General features: G+C 43.5%; 1 protein-coding gene across 2 annotated transcripts in view; it reads right to left on the bottom strand.

Annotated features, from left to right (window-relative positions):
* NEBL (nebulette) overlaps positions 1 to 14,550 on the bottom strand; it is a 373,419-nt gene that overhangs the window by 254,585 nt on the left and 104,284 nt on the right. For both annotated transcript variants that reach the window (XM_047739980.1, XM_047739982.1), the window contains exon 3: positions 582 to 666. In XM_047739980.1, the coding sequence (XP_047595936.1) occupies positions 582 to 666 (85 nt within the window). The remainder of the gene's footprint in view (positions 1 to 581; positions 667 to 14,550) is intronic.

Raw genomic sequence — 14,550 nt, 5'->3', positions numbered from 1 at the left:
ATACTGCCATTTAAATCCCTAGTCTTCACCAGTGTATTTCACCATATTGAAAGCAAGTTTGCATCCAAAATGGTTGAGTGGGAGCCAACTGTGGTGTTCTAATCTTTGTTCATGCTGTCAGTGTGACATATGAAAGAAATATGAATAAAGTGACAGGATGAAAACAAAGCTTGTGGCTGGTGTGAGATACACAGACAGGGTGTGAGCCCCACACGCACTGCAACTGGGTCAAGTTAACACTTCTTCTCTCCCCTACATATGCGGTGTGGAAAAGCTATTTATAAAATGTTTTTAAATATTTAGGACCAAATAAATCAATATTGTTGGGAAACACTTACTCTGACCAGAACTCATTTAGTTGCCCTAGTCCCATGTGAATCACAGAACCAGGAATGTCAGGACGATCCGAGCCCAGGAATTCAACAGATGTGCCACGCTTTCTCCTGGGAGGCCCTCCCGGGTCTGCCTTTGGTCTCCACCGGGGACCGGGCAGAAGCAGAACAAGGGTGGAATCTCAGAAGGGTGGCCTCGTGGCTACTAGTTAGGGCTGATGGAACAAAAGCAGGCGTGTAAGAAGTTACCTGGCTCTGCAATTCACTTTGCTGCTTCAGGCGAAGGTTTTCAGGTGTATCCGCCACGGTAGTGAAGGACTGCTTGGGGTAGTGTCTGTGGAGAAATGTTTTAAAAGAACATAACTAAACTATTATGTTGTTAAGCGATGATTTAGCACCAGTTGCTTTATCCTTCCCTCCCATCATGCCGCAAAGAGGTGTCTCTCCACGTGGCTGGACCCCTCTCTGGATCATTACTGTGGGTCCCCTCCACTCCTCCATTCTCAGGACCCTCTGTCACCCGTCACCCCACTACCTCCCCAAATTTCAACCTCAGCTTCTCTACTCACTGCCTGCCATCAGCACCCAAGCATGCTCAAGGCTCTCCTAACCTTTACTACCTCTCCCTCCGACCACACACTATTCTAGCCTGTGGAGCTGGATTCTCTTCTCTCCTTCGAAGAGGCCTAAACTCACTGCCCATGCTCGTCTCCTCTCCAGCTCTCTCCTCAACACTGTGCATGCTGGCTTCTAGCTTCTGCTTCCAGAAGTTTCTCTGGGCAAGCTGTAATAAGTCCCTGGGGACACATGCAACAGACATCTTTTTGTCTTCCTCTGCTGGACTGCTGCTCCATCCGGAAATGTCCTCTCTCTCAGTTTCTATGTCACCGCACATTCTTGGCCTGGCTGCCCCTTCTCTGTCTCCTGTGGATTCCTCTCTGTCTGCCCACCCCTGTCCAGGGTTCTAACACAGCTTCTTCTCTTCTCACTCTACATCAGGGAGCTGTGGGTAATCTCTGCATACATGCCGACTACTCCCAAATCTAGCCCAGCAGGCTCTCCTGGACCCCAGATCCACTGGCATTTCCACTTGTGTATGTTCCACACCCACCATAACCAGTCTGAAACTCAACTGTCCAATACCCCACCCCATCCCTGAGACAAGGTCCTCCCTCTTATTCACTCTTGCATTTATTCGTGCCCATTGCCCAAGCCAAAAACCAGGTGATAATCATGCCTCCTCACACATTCAATCAATCAATCGCCAAGTCTATTGATTTTATCTCCTAAACACACCACGGATATATTTACATTTCCCTCTCCACTGCATTTTTCACGATAGGCCACATTTTCCTTTCAGGTAACTATAACCCTTGCCAGTTTTTCCCTTCCAAGCCAAACTGCCAAAACAAGCATTTTAAAATACCAATCTGATTACATTACTCCTCCAAGTACAACTGTTCAATGTCTTCCCAGTGATCGGAGAACAAAGTCCAGGCCTCTTTGCCCCTAAATCACCCTCTACAGTTGTCCTGCTCACTCGCCATACTCCACCCATGGAGCTCACCCTTGTCCTTCTCACCTCTTCCCCCACGGCCCCTCTCCTGGCCCAGAACACCCACCCCTCCGCACACCCCGCTTTTCTGGCTGACTCCTCTTCATCAGCCAGTCCTTGCCTTGGATGTCACTTTCTCCAGGAAGCCCTCCTGGCCTCCCTGGTGGGCCCTGGAAGGTACTTTCCTTCCTGCTGTAATTCTTAAATTCATCTGCATGCTCCTACTGACATGTCCTGTCTCAAAGAACAAGGAAAGTTCTGTGTCAGCGAGAGCTGGCCATCTTGTCTCCTGTCAGAGCACACTGACCACCTACCAGAGTCTGGTTCATCATATGACTTCAGTAATATGTGCAAATATTTGTGGAAGGAAGAAAGGTAGGAGAGAGAGGGAGATTAGAGTGAGCCATGTGTGGGCACCTCGGTGGCTCAATGGGTTAAGCATCTGCCTTCGACTCAGGTCATGATCCCAGGGTCCTGGGATCAAGTCCCGCATCGGGCTTCCAGCTCAGCAGGGAGTCTGGTTCTCCCTTTCCCTCTGCTCCTCCATCCACTCATGCTCTCTGTCTCTCTCTCTCTCAAATAAATAAATATTTTTTAAAAAAAAAAGAGTGAGCCATGTGACCACAGCCCATGGTCAAGCACAGTAAAGCTTTACCATGCTGTGTGATAGATGGTCACACGCATGCAAACACACAGGCCCTCCTCGTGACCAAGTGAGGGCATCTGCTCCTTCTGTGTGAGGAAGGGTACAAACACTGGCTCATGGTTGCCTCTTCCCCACACTCAGCTGACACAGGACGGGTATCCCCACCTGCTGGGACTCTGTCACCGCGCTCAGAGCTGTACCTCAAAAAGCTCCCTCTCATTGGTGACGTCCATCCTGTGTTTCTTACTATGGTTTCTCAAAAGTCCCCTCCGCCTCACTCTCCTTGTAGACGCTTCTTTCCAGCCTCCCGTTCCTGGCTTCCCCTGAGAAGACTGAGAGAGCCATCTCCGGTCAGTGCCAATAAACTCTGCGTGTCCTTCCAACAGTTACCCCAGCACTTCGGAAATCAGGATTAAAGATACTTTGTAGTCCAGTGGAGTCGGACTCACAACAGGAAATGCGCATCATTGCCTCATTTTCCCAGCATTCTTCAGGAACTAAACGTCCCATAGAAGTAAAGACTCCATTTAACTGAGCTCAAAACCCCACCACTGCTGAACACATTTGAACTATTTTAATCAATATCCCTCAAAAACCTTTGCATAATTATCCTGCCTTCCTAGAGCATCTACAACGCTAATTTAAATTTTGTCATCATTCTTTACCATCAGCTTCGTAGATATTAACAGATCACGATGTAAAGCAGGAGTAGTGCTACTTTGAAAGTGGTAATTAAAATCCACTCTCAGGAAGTTTAGCCCATTGAGACCCTGCGGTACCACAGGCTAACCCCGTTGGGGGCCAGACATTGGGGGATAACCTGATTCTGCTTATTTCTGGTTAATTAAAAAGTAAATAGAATTTTTTAAGTAGACATGATTTTATTTTTTTTTAAAGATTTTATTTATTTATTTATTTGACAGACAGAGATCATAAGCAGGCAGAGAGGCAGGCAGAGAGAGAGGAGGAAGCAGGCTCCCTGCTGAGCAGAGAGCCCGATGCGGGGCTCGATCCCAGGACCCTGAGATCATGACCTGAGCCGAAGGCAGCGGCTTAACCCACTGAGCCACCCAGGCGCCCCGACATGATTTTAAAACTAAGCAGAATTTTAAATTAAACAGCATCCTGAGATGGCAAAGTGAACGTGGGTGGCGTAGGTACCATATGTAATGGCTTCTCTATGGGCAAGAGAAGTTCATCCATGCCAGGCAAAAATCATTTTTATTTGGATACTGACGAAACTTCACTTGCCCGTACCACCCATACTGCCCATCCTTAAGTATCATTTCCTGAAAAATCATCTAAGTCTTGTCATTTGATTTGACCGTGAGACAAGGTGACAGCTCTGAACTTAAATAGTATGTGCATAGAAATAAAACACCACTTTTCTAAGTCTGCTTCTGGCACACCACGCTGAGTTCTCAGGGGTCACGGGCTGCACTAGAAGACAAGGAAACAAAATGAAAAGCTTCTGGTGCTTTGGTTTTTTTAGAAGACGAGCTGGTGGCCACAGAAGCGAACCTAACAGGCCACACAATTTCATGGAGGACTAGAAACAGACGGCAATACTTTGTACTTTTCCAACCCAGAAATGTAATGATTCTGTAAGGGTAGGTTCATTTATACATCCTGTAACTTCGTCTAAAGATGCATAACAGGGGGTGCCTGGGTGGCTCGGTGGGTTAAAACCTCTGCCTTCAGCTCAGGTCATGATCCCAGCATCCTGGGATCGAGCCCCACATCAGGCTCTCTGCTCCATGCAGAGCTTGCTTCCTCTTCTCTCTCTGCCTGCCTCTCTGCCTACTTGTGATCTCTGTCTGTCAAATAAATAAAATCTTTTAAAAAAAATTCTCTTTCTCCCTCTCCCTCTTCCTCTGTCCCTCCCCCACTCCCTTTCTAAAATAAATACATAAATACAAATTTAAGAAAAATAAAATAAAGATGCCTAATGGGAAGAAATTATCTAAAATTTTGACCTAAGTTTAAAATTTTGACCTAAGATTAAAAAGTTTAATTTAATATTAATAACAAAAATAATAAATGCTGGGAGAAAGGAGGAGTTTATATCTGAAACTACTAGGGATCATGAGTAATATAATGGATTTCTCAACACCATGTCTATGTAGTCACATCCGTCTACAGTAATCCAATAATATTCTGCTCTGAAGTCATCATCGCAACTCTTCCCCACCCACCACCACACTTACAGAAGAAAAAGAAAAAAAAAAAACAGATGTGGAAATAAACTGAGGGCATAGTTGTCCCTCATGGGATCATAGGTACAGAGAAGCAAACCATCTGCAAATTAACGGATGGTACCATACAGTTAATTCTAGCTCTTTCTAGATACTGTATTTAAATGGTGATAGAAAGTCTTTGGAAAATAAATGCCTTGAATAGAAATCTTAATGAAGGTAGATTTCTTCACCAGGCCTATAGGAGGTGTGTTTTCTCCTTGTCCATATTAGGGATCATAATTTAAGACAGAAGGCATTAAGGCACAAGAAGTGGATGTTCAAAGAGACCCAAGAAAAAGGTTTTTAAAAAAATAATAATGATGATAATACAAAAGAAAAGGTGGATGAATTGGTACATTAACACATTTCCTGGAAATGCGGCATATCGTACACTGGGAGCTGGTCGAAAGATCTGGGAGAATACTGTGGGATGTTGAAGCATCATAAATAGAAGTCTCTTAGCTGAAGTACACAAGAATTGGATGAAATGTATCAAACCAGGCTGCCAGCTGCAAAAAACCCAGATTCCCGTGAAATGCTATAATCAGAATAAAAAGAGAAAGAATCAGAAGAATAACAGAAGACAACATCTGAAACAGCAAAGTTAGGTTACAGAAAGGAGACTTCCAATCTTTTTTTATCTCTGTGAGATTTCGCTGATTTGAATAGAGGGAGAGTGATATGCAAACCACTGAGCTGGTCAGGCTGAGAAATGCAGTGTAAGCAAATTGCAACCTCCACGGACATGGTTATGACAAAGAACACACAAAAGAATGTGAGCATCCAGGACCTCACTTTTAATCCAGAGCCCAGTGGCCCTGGAACCAAATTTCCCAGGTTTGGACCTGAATCTTCCACCTTCTAGCTGTGTGCCTTTGGGCAGCTTTCATAACCTCTCTGGGCTCAATGTCTTCATCAGCAAAATCACTATAATGGTTGCACCTCTTAGGCTTATTCCAAAATCAACACCTGTAAAGCCTTTCAAATAATGTTTGGCTCATAATAAGAATTTAATAAAATATCTATTATTGATAAGAATAATATCATTATTACCATTACTACCAGTAGTAGTACTTTCTCTTTGCTCTGCACAGCAAACTGACTTAACCTCGGCACCTCCGTACGTCATCTATATAAGGAGGATAAAAGTCAGCAGGTTGTTGCCAGAACCACGTAAAAGAACTTTATAAATGGAAAAATACTATAAATGTGAGATATTTAATAAGCCAACTAGATGTATGAAGGTAAGGTCTTTATGAATTTATTTATTCTAAGTCATGTGTTAGCTTCTTGCACAGGACATCTGGTAACAGGCATAGTCTGGAGACATTTTTGATCACCTGTGGTTTCGGGCAGGTGGTGGGGTGGGCAGCTGGGAGCAGAGGCGAGGGATGCTGCTGAACATCCCATAATGCACAGAACAGCCCCCGCCCCCACCCCGATGGAGACTTATCCTGTCCAAAATCACCAATACTGCTAAGGTTGAGAAACCCTGTCCAAAACTGCCAATACTGCTAAGGTTGAGAAACCCTAAATAACAGATATAAACCTCAAGCATTATAGAAGTCTACAAATATTAAAACTGCCAGCTCTTTCGAACCAATCGCCACTCTGCTTTCATTCCCGTCTGCCCCGCAAAGTCAAACACCTCCCCGCCTCCCCCGAGTCCTCTGCCACACTGCCGGTCAATTACTCCTGTCTGAGCCTTCTCCCTCGTGAGCACTTAATTCTTCCCTCTATAGCTTTTTGTTTACTTGACCATGTTAAAGTTCCACTCAAACTAGAAAATGTGAGAGCAGAACTCAGGTGTCAGAAGAATCTGTTATTACATCATCGTTTCCTTACGGGTCTCTCGCAGAAGAGAGTGAACACAGCAGGCCTGCGTGCTGTACTTGAAAGGCCAGCTTACATGGTGGGCCCTCAGCCCATTTCTAAGAACTTGGACTTGGGGAGGGTTCCCACCACCATTAACTGATAAGACTGTGTCCAAGATGTTTGTACAAACAATAGGGTTTACCCTGAACACTTGCTTTCTCTCTGGGAGTCTGGAATTTGGGGACCTACCAGACATAAGGTGCCTCTACGAAGAGTCCCCAGTGAAACCCTGGAAACTGAGTCTCTAACGAGCTTTGTTGGTTGGCAACACTTGACACATGTTGTAATGAACCGTTGCTGGGGGAATTAAGTGCATCCTGTGAGACTCTACTGCGGGAAGACCCTGGAAGCTTGTCTGCTGTCCTCTGGACCTGGCACCATGCGCCTTTTCCCTTTGCTGATTTTGCTTTGTGTATTTTCCCTGTAATAAATCACAGCCATGAATACAACTCTATGCTGAGTCCTAAGAAACCTTCTAGAGAATCATCAAACCTGGGGGTCTTGGAGATTGCCAACATAGGACCCTTTGTTCCTAACAACACATCGTTCATGAAAGAAAAAGTGTACCAACATTTTTAATATACTATCTACCTCAAGAAAAAGCAAGTTCAACTCTTAAGAACTTTTAAAAAGTAAAAGTTCTGACCTCACATTATTAACCTGGCTTTTCAGCCCTGACTTTCAGAATTAGGTCAGGGCCCAATGACTTTACTTTGCACCATCTTTACACGCTCTGGTCTTAACCAAAGAAGTAATGTCATCCAAGGGCCAGGATCATAACTGATATTGTATGGTGGGGAAATGATAGAAGGTTTCAACGTAACTTTGAGTACTTCTCCCAGATCTGAACAACTCCATCGTTGTCCATCATTTAAAATTATCTTTAAAGAAAAAAACATTGAAAAATAAATCTGAGAGCGATTACCACCAGCAAATCATCTATGAATTTATTTAGAAAGGATGCACTTCAGCATGAGAGAAAATACCTCCAGAACAAGCTAACATGCAAAGAGGAATGGTAAGCAAATCAAATGGTAAGTGTGCAAGCACGCACACATGCACACACGCACGCACATTGTGTGGAATGATAACAGTATTATCTGAGGGTGTTGTTTTGGTTTTTTTTTTCCAGGAAAAGCTAACATATTGGATAATCAGACTGAGAAGGTAGTAAAGAATTAGTATTCTAAGGTCCTTCTATTCTTCATGAGAAAGGTTAGGTTAAGGTTAAAGGAGAAAGGTTAAATCCTTACTGAATTTTAGACTGTGCTTCAGCAAATGTGGTGATATTTTAAGGGGGACCACAGAAAATGGAAAATACTATGTGAAGTCAAGTCCTATTGAAGGGGAAAATCAAATTTTTTAAAAATACCAAAATGCTGGGGTGCCTGGGTGGTTCAGTGGGTTAAAGCCTCTGCCTTCAGCTCGGGTCACGATCTCAGGGTCCTGGGATTGAGTCCCGCATTGGGCTCTCTGCTCAGCAGGGAGCCTGCTTCCTCCTAACTCTCTGCCTTCCTCTCTGCCTACTTGTGGTTTCTGTCTGTCAAATAAATAAAAATCTTTAAAAATAATAAAAATAAAGTAAAAAAATAATAATAATAAAATACCAAAATGCTAACTCAATAAAATAAAAAAGAAAGAAGATAGAAAGAAAAAGAAGCATAGAATAAACAAGACAAATAGAAATTTAAACATTGGGAGAAACAATTCAATAATCACAAAAATAGAAATGGGTGAAAATTGCCAGCTAAAACACTAATAGAGTCGTATTTTTTAACTTTACTGTAAAATAACTACATTTGTGTGAGACAAAACACACTTTAAAAATAAAGGCATTGGGGGGCTGCCTGGGTGGCTCGGTGGGTTAAGCCTCTGCCTTCAGCTCAGGTCATGATCCCAGGGTCCTGGGATGGAGTCCCACATCGGGCTCTCTGCTAGGAAGGGAGCCTGCTTCCTCCTCTCTCTCTCTCCCTCTCTACTTATGATCTTTCTCTGTCAAATAAATAAAATCTTAAAAAAAAAAAAAAGAAAAAAAAGAAAGGCATTGGGAAGCTTGGGTGACTGAGTCAGCTGGGCTTCCAGCTCTTGATTTCAGCACACGTCATGATCTCAGGTCGTGAGAGCAAGCCCCATGCCAGGCTCCACTCTCAGTGCAAAGTCTGCTTGGGATCATCTCCCTCTCCCCCCAGCCCCAACACACAAGCTTTCCCTTTCTCCTTCTCTCTCTCAAGTAAATTCTTTTTTAGAAATAAATAAAGACATTATTAAGAATAGAAACACTACACAGTGATAAAGTTTCAATGCACCAAAAAAAGTATCATCCTGAATATAAATGTACCTGATATTAGTCTCAACCAGTCATTTAACATTTGTGTGTGCATATGTGTATTTATAGAGAAAGGGGGAAGGGAGCATACAAGTACATGTATGCAAAATTGATAGGGGGAAAAACTGGCATAACCACCAACATGGGGAAAGATTTCAACACCCCTCTCCCCATTATTTCTAACCAATAAATATATCGAATATGTGGAATATGGAACTCATGACAATAATACTGGTAATGTCTCAGGGCGCCTGGGTGGCTCAGTGGGTTAAGCCTCTGACTCTTGATTTTGACTCAGATCATGATCTCAGGGTCATGGGATCAAGTTCTGCATCAGGCTCCATGCTCAGCAGAGATTCTGCTTGAAATTCTGTGTCTTCTCCCTCCCATCTGGCCCCCTCTCTCGACCACCCCCCACCCCATGTGCTCTCTCTCTGTCCCTAAAATAAATAAATAAGTCTTTAAAAAATATATATTGGTAATGTCTCCATACAGGGGTGGCATTCAACCCACTTAACAACCATCAGTCAAAAAGGTCTCAGAGCATGCCCGACCACGAGTTACTAGCAGGACTCACCAATGTGTACTGATGACCGCCGGCCTCCCTCCAAGCACTCCCATGTGCAGGAAAAGCAGGATGCCAACACGCGCCATATGGAAGGAGCAGAATAATAAAAGGAAAGGAAAACTCTCTCTGCTGGGATCCTGATTCTCTACACATGGCCTCCTACTCCCTCTGATAGAGCTTCCCTGGGGATGTGTGCATTTCAGCCCAGATGCAATGAGAAAAGGTAACAGCATGAAACTGGGAGCAGAGAGGCAAGATGCAGTCAAATGCTCTTCCCCTGAGCTATACCCCCGAGAGAGGCAAGATGAAGAGGGGGAGAGGAAGAGAAGGAGAGAAAGACTGGAGCTCCAACTGGGATCCACCATCACATGCTAAATAAGAGAAACAACTGCTAACCACCCTCAGGAGAAAAAAGCGTTGAGCACAAGGAGCCCGAAGAGCCTCATGTTCTGCCCAGAGAGGCTTCTAACGACAAAGAATCAACAGGAAGAACCACATGAGGACACACCAGCAGGCCCAGCTCTGAAGATGGGACCAAACCATCTGACTCTTGAAAGGACATGGGGACCCCGGGAAGGGACGCGATGGAGCGGCCTCCAACTGAAGTATGAACGGATGCATTTACATCTGAGTCGCACTGTGTTCTCCCAAAAACTAAAATGTTAACAGATTTGTTTAAGGAAGACCTCCTCCGATGCCTAGAATAACTGAACTGAAGCCAGCACCAGGCTGCCACAGCACGAGGTTGGAAAACGGCAGCATACTTTCCTTTGTAAAGGCTTTTGCTGCCTGAGCACACTTTGCCAGACACACCAGAGAGTTTCCCAGGGCCATTTTCTTTTCGGTCTGAACAGCCAAAGACCAAGAGCTGGGTTTCTTCACTCCGCTCTCCAAGGCAAGCCATGTGCGTTCTCCCATTCCTAGTCTTGGGTCAGATTTCATTCCCTGAGAGAATATCTTAAAACTCACAGTCATTGGGTTAGAAAGATTTTGCTGTTAGTTTAAGAGTCATAAAGAAAAATGGCAGATCATATGAGAGAAGGAGACAACCTGGAAGCTCTTCCTTTGAATAAAAGTTCCTACAAAATTTTATAACTATGAATGATGCTCAAAAATAATCCTACATGGGTTATCTTTTCAGGTGTGTAAAATTGCATAAATAAAAAAAATTCTCACAGTGTCTGGGTGCCTCAGTCAGTTAAGCATCCAACTCTTGGTCTCGGCTCAGGTCGTGATCTATGAGATCACCTATGAGATCATCTATGAGATGGGTCGCGATCTGTGAGATCGAGCCCCACCTTAGGCTCCACACTCCATGGGAGTCTACTTGGATATTTTCTCCCTCTGCCCCTCCCCTGCATGCTCACTCACTCTCTCTTTCTCTCTCAAATAAATAAATAAATCTTTAAAAAAACACTCCCCATCAAATGTCTTAAGATTCAGATGATAGCATGAATAAATGGACAATTCTATATTGTTTCTACTGAATCAATCAGTAGAATCACCAGTTAATAGGTAGAGGCATTTTAAAATATCTTTTTTACATGTTGGGGTCCATCTGGGCATTTTCTACCTACTACAACTGTTAAGTAAAAATCTGTTAGTTTACCATTAGCACCATTCGACATCAGCCAAAGACATGTTACAGTTTTACTCCTGACATTTTTCAGGATCTTTGAGTGTAAATGCCTCTTTCACTATCTTGCTGTGTCATTGATGTGACGCCTATTCATGAATTTCCTCCCACAGCCATCATCTCTTTCTTCATTCGACCACTAATCTTTTTCCCCGTAGCACCTCTATAAACAACTCACACATAATGCTGCTGGTTGCAAAACATCAATTTTATGATTAAAAAAAAAAAGACAGTGAATTAGAGCAAGTAAATGGGGAATGCTCTTCAGAAAGGAGGCTTAGGAGCGCCGCTGGTAGATCACATAAAAGCGAAAAATGGATTATGATAATGCCGGCCTCTCACACATTAAATACAAGCCCAGCTGAAAGGAGGTACAGAACACAAACCCCCGGCTCTCCAAAGGGCAGTCGATAACCTAACAATTTACCAAATTCTCTTTCTGGCTGGAAGGGTCAAAGAACTTGCCACCTTTTGATTTACTTCCGCCGCAGGACTCCATTGTAACTTCTACCGCGTATTTACAAAAGAAGGCATTATCAAAGGGATTACATGGCAAACCTGACTTACCACACTGTGAAATGCTTATCAGCTGTCGGGACACATCACCTAGATTTTGAAGAAGGGTGTAAAAGGTGAGAAATTAATACACACACGCATGCACACATGCACACGCGCAGACACACAGAGATGTTGTTTAAGGAAAACAGGAGCTGTTGGAGGACAGTCTGTATTCCCCAGGCTTTGCTGACACTGACCATGGGAATGTACAAACAGGGAAGTACCTGTGGCTGAGCCGCTCTGGGATTTGCGCCCAGGGACACCAAACACCACAGGTGATCATGGCCAAGAGGAACACGTGCAGATTTGGGACTCACACATCTAAGATAGTCCTATAGTCCCAAAAATATTTAAAACCACGTTTAAAGGAAAACAATATTAGAAACACAAAACATCACATTATATTCCTTTGCTAAAGATAATAACAAATAGAGCACCTATTTAAATGCTCACTATTGGGTACCTGGGTGGCTCAGTTGGTTAAGCCTCTGCCTTTGGATCAGGTCACGATCTCAGGATGCTGGGACTGAGCCCCCCGTATTAGGCTCCCTACTCGCAGGGGGGAGTTTGCTTCTCCCTCTCCCTCTGTGCTCTCTCCCTCAAGTAAAAAAATAAAATCTTGGGGCACCTGGGTGGCTCTGTGGGTTAAGCCTCTGCCTTCAGCTCGGGTCATGATCTCAGGGTCCTGGGATCGAGCCCCGCATCGGGCTCTCTGCTCAGTGGTGAGCCTGCTTCTCCCTCTCTCTGCCTGCCTCTCTGCCTACTTGTGATCTCTCTCTCTCTCTCTGTGTCAAATAAATAAATAAATAAATAAATCTTAAAAAAATAATGATAAAATAAAATCTTAAAAGTAAATAAAAGATAAAATAAATACTCGTTATCAATAAAATAATTACTTAAGGCCTGAAGAAGGGGGAAAATAATAAAACAACTGTATTTTTAAGGAAAAGCCTACATAAAACTAGAAATGTAGTATCGCACCCAGCTGCATATTTTCCATAAAAAAGGACTCACAGATGAATGTACGGCCCAAAAACAAGTCAAATAAATTATTCCCATAATTACAAATTATGGGAAACTAATAATGAGTAATTATAAGAAGAACTGACACCATTGTCATAATAGTCTATACATCGCCCATGTGCTACCTCCCATACTCAAGGCAGACAACACTAATCACACTACTCTGTCTGAATGATCCAGAAAAGCGCCAGCTTTCTTCTCAACACAGTACTCCAAATAGCCACCGCCAAACATCCTGGGCCTCCGGCTAGATCTCCTTGCCACCAGTAGACTCTACTTTGTTGACAATGGGCAGATCTGTTGTTTCCTAATTTTTCAGGCTGTAAAAGTAACATCAAGAAACTAAAATCTATTTAACCATTGGTCTCCACTTGCAAAGAGAGAAATATTCTTAGAGAGCAGGGGAACTCTTCAACACACTTCAGTTTGTTCAGTTCTAAACTGTGTACACTAAATTCATTTAATGTGGTTTTAGGATAGACAGACTGAGGAGAACAAAGGGAATTATATCAAAACGGGCATCTTTCACACCAATATGTGTTGAAGAAAATGAACTCAATGTCAGATACAACATTGTCAACTACGGTGTTATCGCCTGTCCCCTCGGGGACATCCGAACAGCTCCCTGAGGAAGTCACATTCCTTTCCCAGGTACCTCAAGGCACAACCTGAGCATAAAATAGATCAACTTTTCTTGCAGTGTACTTCTTTCTGAAAAAATAAACATATAAATATAAATGAATAGATAAACAAATGAATGAATGAATGAATGAATGTACTTCTTTCTTACTATTTGATTATATAATTGCACTAAGACCCAACAGGCCACTGTACTTCTACTGTGTTCAGTGCCAAGGATGAAAAGAAAGATGTGCAGCTTTAAATGTTTTCATCACAGATGAATGGCATGGGAAGAAAAGAAGGGTTTTGTGAGAGGTCTGTGGTAAGTTTACCATTTTAAAAGAAACAAAATTATTACCTTCAAAGTTGTACATGTTAGCTTCAATATACTTGACTCAGATAACTTCAATAGAGTTGGCAGAAATGGCAAACCAAGCACGTCCCACCCAAAGCCCAAGGGGAATATTTTTAAATATATATTTATATATATACACACACACATACACAGAGAGAGAAAGAATGTTAGTTGTTTAAAGAATAAAAGCAACAACAGAGGAAAGATCAAAGACACCTTAGTTATTAGTCGATAGAGAGTGTCAGACTGAAAGGAAAGGGGACTCTGGGAACGTCCCCAGGGTCACTGGGCTGTTGAGAACAGCATTCGGACCAGCTCTTCCAGCCCTTTCCCTTCTCCATTTACTCCCTGTACAGAGTATATTCCACTGGTTCCAGTGGAGAGGTATTTACCCCCATGCAGACGCCTGGGCCCGTCTCTGAAGAAAGTGAGAGATCAGCCTCGGGACAAATCCTGTCTTGAGGCCTGTGATGAGGAGGACAAGCCATGAGATGACCTGCGACATCCACATCAGACATGGGTTTGGGGGAAGGAGGGGTATTCTAAAGCACCCAAACCACAGAGGACAGCCATCTTGCTTATGTTTTTGTTTTCTCTCTTTGCTCTCAGACCTTAAGTCTCCACCTTCACTGGCCCCATCTGTGTACCTGGCGACCTAGCCTGGTGATAGCCCCGGCCACTCACAGCACCTGCAGAAGGTCACAGTCAGTGTTCCCACTCCGGGGTAAGCTCTGCTGGGAACTCGGGCCTTCCCAACTGCAGTAGAGACCCACTCCGGCTTCTTATACCCCTCAGCCTCCTCTTGGATCATAAAAAAG

The sequence above is a fragment of the Lutra lutra genome, chromosome 8, assembly GCF_902655055.1.
Source record: "Lutra lutra chromosome 8, mLutLut1.2, whole genome shotgun sequence".
NCBI classification, from domain to species: Eukaryota; Metazoa; Chordata; class Mammalia; order Carnivora; family Mustelidae; genus Lutra; species Lutra lutra.
Note: the sequence above shows the minus strand (reverse complement) of the source record. Positions and strands in the feature narration are given on the sequence as shown.